This window comes from Epinephelus fuscoguttatus, linkage group LG21, assembly GCF_011397635.1.
Source record: "Epinephelus fuscoguttatus linkage group LG21, E.fuscoguttatus.final_Chr_v1".
Lineage (NCBI taxonomy): Eukaryota > Metazoa > Chordata > Actinopteri > Perciformes > Serranidae > Epinephelus > Epinephelus fuscoguttatus.
In genome coordinates this window covers 23,349,403-23,363,494 of record NC_064772.1, presented here as the reverse complement: position 1 = coordinate 23,363,494, position 14,092 = coordinate 23,349,403, and the positions used below count along the sequence as shown (strand labels likewise).

The 14,092-nt window shown below is 42.7% G+C and overlaps 1 protein-coding gene across 3 annotated transcripts in view; it reads left to right on the top strand.

Annotated features, from left to right (window-relative positions):
• Positions 1-14,092, top strand: part of sema5a (sema domain, seven thrombospondin repeats (type 1 and type 1-like), transmembrane domain (TM) and short cytoplasmic domain, (semaphorin) 5A) — a 185,852-nt gene that overhangs the window by 144,858 nt on the left and 26,902 nt on the right. For all 3 annotated transcript variants that reach the window (XR_007448256.1, XM_049565099.1, XM_049565100.1), the window contains exon 16: positions 5,214-5,439. Coding sequence is in view for 2 of the 3 variants with exons in the window: in XM_049565099.1 (XP_049421056.1) it covers positions 5,214-5,439 (226 nt within the window). In the remaining variant the exon portion in view is untranslated. The remainder of the gene's footprint in view (positions 1-5,213; positions 5,440-14,092) is intronic.

Sequence of the window (14,092 nt, the reverse complement as noted above, 5' to 3'; positions counted from 1 at the left end):
CCATGCCCACTTGCGGGAAAGCTCCAGCCTCTTTTGGTTGTAGCGCCATCTAGTTGCTTTATTGGAATTGCACAGTTGGACATGTTTGAGCCGCCAGAGCCAGAATCTAATTCGGAGCCAGAGGACACTGACCTGCCCGAAAATCAGCTGAATTCTTCTCAGTTCACAATGGAATGGTCATTTTTTAATTATTTTTTTCAAACAACAACAAAACTCAACAGCTCTTATATGGTGTAGGGGCGGGGCTAATGCTGAGGGTTGCTCCATTGCGTTATCGAGGAGGCTTATAACCCCGCCCAAAGACATCCTGGACACAGAAATGATGAATGACGGTATGAATAACGCTCCTGCTCCATATTTCAGTACTATATAGTTTCCGGGTCCATGTCATTGGTCCGACATCCCATTAGTCTGACATCCCATTAGTCCAACGGTCCGCGGTGCTGAACGGCTCCCGGCGGGCGTATTTCTGCCTTGATGGTGCGCCGCGACCAGCTCTGGGTCAGCTGGGAAAGGCTTGAGGCGAAGCAGGCTCACGGCTTATGTGTTTGTCACTTTCTTTTTCATTTTAACCCACACCATGATCTTTTCCTAACCCTAACCATGATCAACCCCATCATGATGATTTCAGAACGGACTTCGGAACAATGGGCTGTCAGACCAATGGGCAGTTCCCATAGTTTCCGGCCTTCACGTTTTCACCAAGTGTTTTCTAACATGTATAATGCATTTAGATCTAAAATTTTCAAAATAAAAGTCAACAAACTGGACATTCATCAGTATTTTCATCACACAGACAGTCTTAAACAAATGCCTATCACTTCTACATACTTAATTATGTATGGGTGACCCGAAGGACCGCTCCACTTCACATTATGTTGTTTCTGTGCAGCCCAGTCACCAGAATAAAATGCTGGTATTCTAGTATCTGCAAACCACAGATAAGTTACATTTATGCATTTTATACGTATCACATCAGCAATTCTAAAGTGGCCTCGTTCGGATTACTAATAATTGTATATAAGCTGAGATTGTCATCAAGAGGAGGAGGGGATGGTGGGTGACATGAGACCTCGGCAAGACGTCAGCAGCAGCCACTCACCGAGACAAACAACAAACAATAAAACCTGGTAATTTTAACAAAAGATGGGGACATTTCTGGTTTTGTTTGTAGTAACCAAACTGGGGCCTGCATTCTGAATTGCATACTCTGTCTTTTTACTTCTAATAGGGTCTGCAGCTGCTCTTACAAAGTACATACTGTACTACGTCGTTATAACATAACCTAAAATTTGCCCCTCTTGCTCATATGTCCATTACCTTAGAGATGAAATTGTTGAGTCGTACATATTCACAAGAGTAAATTCACAAATGCATTTTTCTCTCACGTTGTTATTTTCAAAGTTGGTCATCTGATTATTTTGTGAACTTAAACAATAGATATTCCTATTATTTGACTGGTCATCACTCACTCGAACGCGCTGTCATCAGTCATTGCGGCTTCTGTCAAGCTGTCAATAAGCTGTCAAGCTGTCATCTGTTCGGCTCAATCGATGTGACAAATCTTATGCTGTGCAGAGGGCTGTGGGTCAGAATAGCCAGAAAAGCACACTGGCTTGGACACTGCAAAGTGTTACCAGATGCAGAAGAACTTAACATGCTGGTATTTCTGGCATACTGCGTCTGACATATGTACTGGGACACACTAAATCTTTTTCTGGCATACTAAATAGTATGGTAGGATGGGTACTGGGACGCATAGAGTTTCTGTTCCTGGCTCGAACGACGTGGTTTTCGTGCCTAAACCTGACCACAGCACTTGTGTCAACGTAAAATTGAAAATTTAAACATAAAGAAATGCAAACATATCAGCTACATATGAAACACACAAATGCCGTGGATGTCTGGAGATTGGTATGGTGTGAGTTTTGAGCCCCTCAACCAGAGTATTGCTTCATGTTAAAAGTATCCCCCATTTTACAACAAAAAAAGGCAACAGACAAAAAATAAATCAATGAATCAACTGGGATGCCCTGTTTAAAAGGCCAGAGTCCTTTTTGAAAATATTTATGTAAAGTTAAAGTGTATAGATTTTGATACAAAGGTTGTCTTCTCTTCAGCGCCTTTTGTATTTGTTCAGTCAGTGGGACGTCTTTGTTACATAAACACTGACCACCTTGCTGTAAACTGCATATACTTTAGCTGTAGTTGATGTGGATGCCTTCGGAGACCTTGAATGAGGTTTAGCTTTAAAACCAGTAATTATCTCCTTAGCCCTCTGCATCGACACTAATCCTCAGAGAGTGCAGGAAGAAACGCTTACCAGACAAGCCTCATTAAATATTTACTGTGTTTGGCCACCATCAACAACTCACACAACAAACACCCACAGATCGTTTGCGTTTCCCCCCCATTCATACCATGTGTTGCTTTTTTTTTTGTATGTGTCGCTGTAGGCGTCGGCGAGACGCTGAGGTGGACTCTTTCTTTTTTCTTCCTTTTTGTTATTGGCTGATAATCACAGATTGTGGGCTGGTCCGTGATGCGTGATAATGTTAAATATTAATGTCTGGAGATGATTACTGCGCTAGATGGAGAGAGGCAGGAAGTGCGGTGGAGGTGACACCCTCATTCATCACAGGGCCCTAACAGAATCTAAATCCTCCCTGTGTTTTTAACCTTGGTACCCCGGGGAAAGGAGGCAGGGGGAGCGGGGGAGAGGAGGAGACAGAAACGAGGGCGGATGGGGAGAGACAGAGAGGGATGAAGCAGAGGCACAGAGGGAGAAAAGAAACAAGGCGAGGGAGAAAGAGAGCTGACACAAAGCGGGTTATGAACAGTGTGTGAAGAAGAGGGTGAAAGGAATATAAAGATAGATAGATGGATGGAAAGTGAGACCAAGAGAGAGCATAAAAGCAGAGGCAAGATGGTGAAAAATAGACTTGCGTACTGTATAATGTATAGTGCTTCTCTCCTCAGCTGACCTGTCAGCCGATCCCATGTGACAGGCTGACGGATGTGCAGAAAGGAACTCTTATCTTATTTTGTCAAGGTCTGGCAGTCACTCAAGGCCTATTCAGCATAAATAAACAAGCGGTGAGGAAAATGGCAGCCGTCTCACCTCCTCTTCTGCGGTGTCATTTTCTCCAGACGTATCGCTACCTCCACCTCCTTATTTATTTAGCCGGGCACAAAAGGGGTCTGGACTACCTATTACCCACCTATTATCTCCCTGAGTCGTATCATCAAAAATAGCAACACAGAAGAAGAAGACTTTTTCCAGCCACTAGTCTAAATAAAAGTTGGCTGAGAGACGCAGCGGCAAAATATATACTCATGGCACTTCTGAATGAGACTCGCATATCATACTGTTGGAGCGTCAGTGCTGTGTTTTTCATTTTTATTGCTCGGCTCTTGAAGCCAGATACAGAGGGGGAGAAAGAGTTGCCATTATTGCCTTCTTTCTGCTCTTTCTCTATCAACTTCTCCAACCTCCCTCCCTCCTCTCCTCCATCCCTTCCCCTTGGTTATGAATTAAACTTGACGAATGACCTTTTCTGCCTGGCGTGTTTGCCTCTTGCCATGTTCAGCAAGTGGTCTAAAGGGAATGTATCCTCAGTGTGTGCAGGCAGAATGACAGGTATGTTGGGGGCAGGCAAACAGGACTTGGTTAGTGTGTATGGAGTATTTTTTGGGGGGGAGGCGGTGGATGGATGAGAGGCACTGGATCTGGCGGCACATGGTACAGTTTACCAGCCAGAACTAGAATCAAGAGGCTTTCAAGGATGAATGATGATGAAAGCTTTGAAAAGGTTGTTTATTTCCTCGTAAAATAAGCTGTTTAATTTCATATTAGTCACTGCCTAGAATTTCAAAAGCCATTGTCCTGTTCATTATTATGCTCGGGAAATACACCACATATTTCTGTCTGAGCTTGTCGTGTTTAATTATTGCTTTAATGATATTTGATTATCTCTTCCTACGCTGGACGTGGTGAATTCACCTGCCTGGAAACGTGCTTATCATGAAATAACACTCTATGGTAAAGGTCCAGTGTGTAGGATTTAGGGGGATATATTGGCAGGCATGGAATAGAATATAATAACAGTGTTTTCTTCAGCGTATAATCACCTGAAAATAAAGATTGATGTGTTTTCATTACCTTAGAATGAGCTGTTTACATCTACATAGGGAGCTGGTCCTTATGCACGGGGATCTACATGTTGCACCACCATTTTTCTACAGTAGCCTAGAATGGGTAAACCAAACAATGGTTCTAGATAGAGCCATCACATTTTTGTGTTTTTGCGTTGGCCACGTTGAAGAAAGACTCTATGACTCGGGATCAATCTGCAGCCTTGCGGGATTCAGACACGGCATACAGCTTCAAATCCCGCAACAATGAGACAGCCCCATAGAGCAGTTCACCGAATATCCTTATACTCCTCCTCAGATAACCTTCATACATAACTTTCCATGTGTGTGGGAGTGTGTGTGTGGGTGTGATTTCCTGCCGTTTCCTAGAACTTGTGCTTATTTTCATCTTAATACTTGTTCCTGCCATGGAATACAATGTCACAATGTTTGTTTAAGGTCACTCTGTTTTAGGTCACTCTGTTTTAGGTCACTCTGTTCTTGTCACTCTCATCTTGTCACTCTGTTCCATTCAAGGTTACTCAATTTTAGTTTTGCTTCTAAGTTGTCCTTAAGGATCGAATAGTTCTAGGCCTTTTTGCCACCACAGCCACTGTAGTTAGCAGCCCCTCGTGACAAGTAGTGTCAGAAAAGCACCAATTTTTTATCACGAGACGGCTTCATTCTGTGTTTTTACTGGTTTAAATCACCTGGTTCATTTATTTCTGAGAGGAAGAGACCTCTGCACATAATGTCTGGATCTTACGTTATCAAATAAAAAAGCGGAGCACATATTTGCAGGCCTGTCTCTGACGAGGCAAACTGTAGGAGAAACCCTGATTTGTAATGTCAAACTGCTTTGTTCAAGGTTTTTACCGTTTGAATCATCTCGTCCATTAGTTTTAGGGAGGAGGAGACCTCCCAGTAAAAACCTCTTGAACAATGAACACTAAAGAAAATCAAACCGGTTTCAGCTGGTTGCAATTCACAATCCTCACCACTAGATGCCACTAAATCCCCCTAAATCTTACACACTTGACCTTAAAATGCAACTGAATATTTCCCGCCTCTAATTGCAGGAGTACCAGTCATGCAACACCCTGCCATGTCCTGACCTGAAGAAGACCACACCCTGGACCCCCTGGACGCCAGTCAACATCTCCGATAACGGCGGCCACTACGAGCAGCGCTTCCGCTACACTTGCAAAGCTCGCATCCCAGACCCCAGCCTGCTGGAGGTGGGCAGGCAGAGGATCGAGATGCGCTACTGCTCCAGTGACGGATCCACCGGCTGCTCCACTGACGGTGAGTGCAAGAGTGGAGGAGACAGATGGTCCCTTTCCAGCTATCTCAGCCTCTGGATGTTTCTGTTATCTCACTCCAACTGGCTTTCTGCGTCTCTGCAGGCCAGTTATTGGCCTCCTCGCCTCGAGCCATTCCTTCTGTCTCTGTGTGTGTCTGTTGTTCATTAGATCTTTCTTTCTTCCCTTTTCAAACTTTTGCCCTCTCTGTCCTGCAAAAAGTTGAAGGCACGCTATCTTAATCAGCACTCGTGTTTACAGTCCCTTGACTTTATCAAAAGGATCAAAGCGTCAGACATGTTAATGAACTTCCAATCCACAAAGCCGATCAGCAGTTTACAACTAATTTTAGCTCTGGCGCGCTATCTTTCACACTCATACACAAACACACACACATGCATGCACAAAGTTCAATTATAGTCTTGCAAAGAAGCACAAACACACACTCCTCATCCATCATCCGCGCTATTCCCTTCTGCCTGAGTCAGTGCACCACACAGTCTCATTCAGACACACCCCTGGTGAATTAAATGCTGTAAACGTTTGTACAAACAGGCTGCTAATTGACAAGTTGTTTACGTTGTCAAGTGGAGGGATCCATATTAGAGGGGAGGCAGGCGGGGTGGCACCACACCACAGCAAAGAGGCTTCGGATACAGATGCAGCAGTTAAAGTTTGTTTATGACTCTTTGCCTCAGAGGGAAAAGGCTTTAGAGTTAGCGCCGGGCTACGATACCACGGCCTCTCATCACTTTGACTTCATCTGTGTCTCTGGGTGGTCTGATGCTACACCGCTCACATGCCACACGCAGCCGTAATCACAGAGGATAGCCCTAATGTACGATATCAGTGGGATTTTCTTTCTTTTGATCTCTTTTTTCTTCCTCATTTTTGATTATTAATCTCTGTCTTTCCTCCAGTGCTGTCACTGGGACAACTTGTTCTCTTCACACTTTGAAGCCAGCGCTTAAATGTTCCTGAAGGGTTTTAAATGAGCGCTGGCAGGAACAGAGAAAACCTGACTGCAGCCTTAAAGCCTTAAGAGGAGTGACAGCCACACATCCAAGACATGAGTGAACAAAGACTTGAGCTTTAATAGGTCTGTCTTGTTTCTGATTAGCAGAAGGAACTAACAGACACAATGTGTTTCATTAGAGGTTGTCACCAGAAGCCTGACATCAGATTAGCTTTAGTGTTAATTACACCAATTGAAAAGCGAAGGCTGAACGTTCAGCAGTCACTTTTGGCAGTGAGTCAGTCCGTGTTGTAGGATGTAAGCAGCCTATAGGCTACAGCAGGCAGATGGTGATGTAGGAGCTGAGCAGGACGAGCGTCAAATCCCTTCAACAACCGGTGTACAAACACGGGTGTTGTTTTCGCCAGTCTGCCATCAGGAAATATGGGAGTTACTGTTAACTCAGCTTATTGAGGTGCAAATGATGTTCCAGCAGAGCTGCAAGTTACATTTACACCCTTTTTTTGGAGGGGAGGGGGGGTTATAATTTCTCTCTTAATAGATACAGACTTCATTATACACTCAGTGCCAAAACGAATCAGCGGCAGTGATTAGCACTGATACTCCTGCACTTCATATTCCACCTATATTGGCATTTAACTAGATAAGTAATTAACATCACTGCAGATTCAATTGCTGGCCTGCCATGCCTCAAAGCATGGCCTCGTGAATAAACTGTGATTTCATGTGAAATTCAGAATATATTCACTTTTTTAAAATGTTCAGTTAAACCAATTTCTCCTCAAGTTCAAAACTGGTTCATTCAAAGATTCTTTTCATTAAAAGTGCAACCGTATGGAAGTGCATTGAATTCACAAAAAAAAAAATAAAGTAGACACCTTATCTCGTAATTGGTAGTTAGAATCTCATAACTAGTATTTACAAGAACACAATCTTGAAAAGCTAAAGTTTCAGTGTGTAGGATTTAGTGGCATCTGGCAGTGAGGTTTGCAGATTGCAACCAGCTGAAACTTCTCCCATGTGCCAGGCCTGAACTCCCAGTTAGGATTCCTTCAGTGTTCATTGTGCAGGTGGTTTTTCCCTGGAGCAGACGTTTCTTCCTCTGTAAAACGGACAACAGATTAGGGGATTAAAAGTGGTAAAAATGCTGGGTAAGGCAGTTTCACGTTACAAATCAGTGTTACTCTGATGCTGTTCGGTCTGCTAGCTCAGCAGCTGCGAATGAGTGCTCACCTTTTTTCTCTGATAACATAAAACCGAGACGTTCAAGAGGTTTTAACCATGGGCTGAATTGTCCACAGAGGTCTCTTCCTCTCCGAAACAAACAGACCTGCTTATTTAAACTGGTAAAAACACTGAATAAAGCAGTTTCATGTTGAAATCAGTGTTTTTCCAATGCTTTTCGGCTCATCGTAGAGGGGCTGCTAACTGCGGTGGCTGATGCAAATACATGAATGGCTCTATCTTGAGCCTGTGTTGGGTTTGTCCATACTGGGCTACTGTAGAAACATGGCGGCCTCCGTAGATGTGTTCCCGGTCCCTATGTAGCCATAGGTCCTATTTATACGACAACAATTTCAGCCGAAAACGGTAAACTTAGTTACGTTATGGCTGATCGTTTACACAACAGCTGCCACTTTTCCAGCAAAGTGTAGATTTACTGTAGCAACTCCACCTCGTCGTCTGTCCAGACAAACGTTCGTGCAGTTGCCATTTTGTTTGTTTACACATCAGCGCTCTGTAGAAGGAAGCGCGTGATTGCAGGTACGTGTTGATTCATTACAAAGTCACACCGCCAACTACTGGCCTGGCATGTATACTGCAGCGTTTTTGGTCATTTTTGCGGACCCGTGTGCACGGCGATTGTTATCAAAACGTTGTCATCCGAATGCGGAACGTTTTTCAAAACGAAAATGAGAAATAATTCTGTTTTCAGTGGATACTTTTCATGTAAACATGGCCATAAATGGCTCATTCTAAGGTAACGAAATCACAATTCTTATTTTCAGGTGATTATACACCAAAGAAAACATACTTATTATATTACAGTATATTCCACCTCTGCCAATATTTCCCCCTAAATCCTACATGTTGTAACTTTCAGGTCAGTTGTTGCTAATCGAGGCTACAGTATTAGACAGTGGGTTATGATGGCACTATTGCATTTAATCTGCTTTTATTTCCTTCGTAGTAGAAAATCCACACACTGCTCTGCTTAGCATCACAATTTAGAAAGCTGCAAGGCTGATGTGTTTATTAAGATCAGCATTTTTTGTAAATAATCTTGTAAATAGACTTTATTGTGTAAGGAGCCTGCGGTTTTCAGGTTTGTTATCTTCTTCTTTGGTTTGTGGGGTATGTGACATATGGTGCACAAGTTATTGTCAGTTATTGAGAAACACACCCACACCTGTGCACACCTGAGAAATGGGTGGAGCAGTTACTATTTAAGCACAGTGTAGTAAATAATGGTGTTGAATGGAACGTTAGCGTTCCTAATAAACTGTAAAGCTGAGCAAGAGCAGTGTGCAGGTTTTTCTGTTCAAAGACTCATATGATATTTTCCAACACACCTGCATCTGACTCAGGTGCATGTGTGAATATCTCTCTCCAGACAAGTTTTCTTCGCAGTAGACACTGAAATATTGAAGTTAGTTAATGTGGACAGCATTAATATTAGTATGTCCATACTACGCGGGTATCACTCTCTCCTTATAGAGACGAGTACAGGAAGCTTCATGCATATAAATTCATACATTTCCAATTTTTTCAAAGATATTTTCTTGTAATTCTGAGACAAATTGCATTTTTTTTTTCTTTTGTGAATGAAATGTGCTTCTGTTAACATTTAAGGGGAAAACTTCAGTGAAGAAAATGAAACAGTTTCATCTTCCTTAAAAAAAAACAAAAAAACAGTTTCACTCTAGTTGCAGCATACAGCATGAGTGTAAACAAGATCTACTGAGGTGTACGTGACTTCTGTGTGCTGCTCTCCTCTCTCGTCCCACACTGATTGTTCATCTAAAGACTTCAAAATGATTCACTTCTCGGAGGAGTTCTAGGTCATAACTGTCGAAAAAGAGGATGGACTCCAATGCTCCACTTCTTCATTTCAACCATTATCAAACTTGTCGTCCATCTGGGGAGCACTGGTGTGTGTGTGTGTTTGTGGGTGTGCGTATGTGTGTGTGGGCTAACATGCGTTTTTGCAAGTTTTGTGGGTGTGTAGACATGTGCATCTCTTTGTGTTTGTGTGTGTGTGTACATGACATCTTTCCAATTTGTCCTCCTCCCACCATCCACCTCTCATAGACACTTGGGATGCCTGAGCCCCGGGAACAATAGTTGACTTTACTTAAAGCGAGAGGCCATCGCAGGATAATTAATGCCACAGTGGTGGTGTGTATTGATGTCCACAACCGGGGCAAAGGACGCCGAGATCCCTCTGAGATGATGAGAACGCAAAAGGAATGGTGTGTCACCCGATAAAGATTTACTATTTGCATCAGCCGGCTAAGCTTCGATTAGCGCTCCACACAAAATCTAGGCCTCTCCTGCGAGAGGAGTCGTAAAACAGGTTGACGTGAACAGTGTAGGACAAGTTGCTCAATTACTCATTACATAATGGTCCCTGAAAAAGAATTACTTCACTAAATACTCAGAAGTAAAGGTTCATGAATAACAATACTCATCACTTTACTTTCATTAGACCCACACATCTCATTTAACACATGTAAGAAACAACACACAGCCAACAGTTAGAGATATTTACTGACCATCAACAGCTTAGCGTAGCCTCTGTGCCTGACCACATCAGCACTCCACTGAAGTCTTGTCCTCATCTACAGGCTAACAAATTGAATGTAGGCAATAAGACACAGAACATAAAAAGATAACTTACAGAGAGGCGCACACTGTATCTCTGGCTCTAAAAGCATCTCGCAGCAGCAGTCTGTCCTTTAAAAGCACAAAGCAGAAACTGATAAGCTATCAACTCTTCATTTAAGGAGCAGTGTGTAAGGGTACAGTTACATATGAGCTAACGCAGGTGAGTGGCCATGGCCTGCCGAGGCAACGTGTGCAGTGCCGATTGTGCCACAGGGAAAGCGAGCTTGCTAATAAATACTGCGAAATATGATGTTATTACTGCAATTTCCATTTTCTTACATTTCATGCCTGTCTCCTGACTCACTGCCAGCCAGGCAGCATTTCTCACTTGGTATTTTTCTTTGTCAGTATCACACAATATCAGCTGGTTAGACACGCCAGCAATCAGTGTTTCCACCACACATATTTCATTCAGGAGGGATTCGTTCTGAGAGAAAAGAATATGTATTTACATGAGCACATAAGGATGGGAAATGTGAAAAGTCTTTGGCAATTACACCCCATTGTCACGTCATCTATTCCAGGAGGATGGTAAAGACGTAGTAGATTAGGGATCGAGAGAGATTAGAGATTGTGACAAAGTTTGATTGGCTAACCGAGAGTATGTAAAGAATTATTAACGAGCCACTTCAAAATAGTTGTGTCTCGTTGTTTCATGGTGTGACAACACTGCGGTTAAGTTCTGGTTAGATTTAGGCACAAAAAGCACTTGGTAAAGGTTTGGGAAAGATTGTGGTTTTGGCTGAAATGATCACTTGGGCATGGAACATGGAATCTCGTGGGTGTTTTCGCAAATCAGGGGTTGCCATCTGGACACAACCAGTGGTTCGGGGCAGCTCAACTTCTTGTCTTCATGTTACTGAATGTTCAAACCAGAAGCTTCCAAAGAGGCAAAGTCTATCGCGGACGCCCAAGAAGCACGACTGTCAAAAATATTTCTGGCAGCTTTGGTCGCTCCAGTCGCTCATCACGTGAATCATTGAACGTTCGATCGTGCTTGTCAATTTAAAGGAGCTGCAAAGCGGACTACTGGCTTGAAAGCAGCGTAGTTGCTGCTTGCTGTTGTCCAGTCAAAAAGCTCATAGTTGGCCTACAGAAAGTTATGTTTGGTCAATGAAAACAGAAAACGTTTGTCATCCCATTCAAACCAAGCAAGGAAGACTTGCATGTTATGTCGCAACATTAGCCTGCAATTCTCTCCTCTATTTCCAACATTACACACTTTAAAACTCACCAGACCAACCAACTACCTCCGTGACGCAGTCCCAAGCCTCATTCTTTTTATTTTGGTCTCTGTAACCGAACAGCAACACATCATAAAGGACTGAGTGGGCGCCAACGCAAGTAATAACCATTTCAATATCCGTTGTTGGAACAAGTGTGCTGTAGGAACCAAAGTTACATGGCTTGTTCTCTGGGACCTGCTTCATCGAAGCACGTCAGCATTCCGCTCAGTTGTCGTCGAAGTGCGTCAGAGTTCATTACCATAAAGTTAAACAGGTTTAACTCCCCTCCGGACAGCGCAGGTTGCTTTGGACGCCCAAGACGCACAGCTGACGACCAGGTCATTGAAAATGAATGACTTCCACCATTTTGGGAGCTCTGGTCGCTGTTGGTTTGAACGTACAGTTAGACTGAATACACATTGGACTCCTCAGTGACTCAGTATCGCCTCTTGAGGTGGAAGTGGTATTACAAGTCAAGACAAGCCGGGGCTAGCTGGTTAGTATGCTTATGTCAGTAGATACCTCTGCAACACACAGACATCTTTGACGTAACATCAAAACTGTTGTGTCTTCACATTCTGTTGATAATGTTAGTTCACTTTTTTAAATTTTTAACAGAGATTCTGGTCCTATCTGACACATTGCACCTTTAAACTCTCAGTAAGACAGCAAACAAGTCAAAAATAATGAACTGGGATTTGTAACTTCAATGCATCTACTGAATTTTAACTTCTAATCCTTTGGATACCATCAGGGTAAAATGTGTTTTGTAACTGCCAACTCTGCATATAGATGTGCGTGTATGCAAACAGAAGTCAGTAGCAGAGACTTTAAATCTCCCTGCAGCCAACTCCATCCCTCTTTTTGTTTTCTCATTTGAGACAGACGCATGAACTTTGAAAGACCATTTTCCTGTCTGGCTGTCCCACTGATGTTACTCCTCCGCTACTCAATAAAAATCCCACTCTGCCATGTTGTCTGAGATCTCCTTGTCTCCCCCTGCTCAGGCAGAATGTCACCATGTTTGTGGCTTGGAGCATCAGAGCTATCAGATATACCTGACATTTGACGATTTGGATTGTATTTGGGCAGGCGGCGCATGTTATTGACGAACGCCTGGAAGTCTCATCTGTGACGCACAGATATGGAGGATTAATCCCCATTGATGGAGAGAATAAATCAGTGGTGGAGATACGACTTTCCCGACCTCTCCCCAGTATCTCTATTTCTTTGACTCTCAGTGTCTCCTACATTAAGATCTCTATCTGTCTTTATTATGAGAGATAAATTATGAACATTGGATTTTAAAAAGCATTGACAATACGCTTTTATACAACATACTGACTTGTTTCATGCCAGTGATCATAGCTTAATGATAGCAATGAGTTAATTAAGATCCGTAGTGATTTAAAGACCGCCCTTGTCATGTACGCCCAGTGATTAGTCTTGTAGCGTTTGTAGCCATTTTTCCTTTTTATCACATTTCACATGCCTGAATGAGAAACCAAACATTTGGATATTTGCATAATTGCCTGTATAGATGTGTATTTTTAAATGCCCATGACGCAAAATCCTACAGGTAATTTATAAAACATGGCTTTCTTTTTTCCTACTCATTATGTGGCTTTTTCTCTGTAATCTGTGATACAGCATGGCTTCATGTTATATAAATTGTTTTTGCATATTCTCGGTCTTACACACTGCCATGATCACATTATGCATTTCTCTATAGATTGGTCAAAGAGACTGCTGCAGAATTAATGTAAAGACTCTGTCCTACTCTCTTTGCTCTTGTTCCTTTTACAGAGGTGTGGACTCAGTTACCTGAGCTGGACTCAAATCAGACTCGAGGCACAAATATGATAAGTTTAGGGTGCTTTCAGACCTGGAGTTGTCTTGCTTTTGTCCAAATCAGGGACTAATTTTCTTACAACTTTGTATAATTACCTAGAGTTGGTTTGTGTTCTCATGGCAGCATTTACAAATGATTGATCTTGATTGGTCTGAATTTACATGTGGGAAAAATCCAGGAAGTAAACAAAACGTTGAAGAAGAGTACACTTGCAAGATAAATGCAACACTTTCTAATGTCACAATGGAGGGACAACTACGCAGGTTGATTTTAGTGCTGCTCATCGTGGACTATATTGCTGTCATTGTTCATTTTAGTCAAACCATACAGTTTGAAAACGAGGCGCAGCTCCAACTAGAAAACAATGTTTTGATGCATTGGATGTGCTGAATGTGCATATTAAGGCAGTACAGGAGGAGGTGCACATTAATAATCCTCCAGGACTGTAACATGCTCATGTTCAACCCAAACAATGTGTCATGTGACTGCAGTTGGTTCACATCCAGGTCAGAACACGTTCTCACCACAAACAAACCGCACCAGAGTTCATTAGTAACCAGACTGAAACCACCTCTTCAAGAAGGTCTCGGTTGTTTTGGTGCGCACCCAAGTGCGTTAGCTGTGTTCACACCTGCCCAAAGTAACCGCACTTAGGAAGCAAATGAACTTGAGTTCAATTGAACCAAACCGAACAGAGACTTCACTTGAGCCTTTT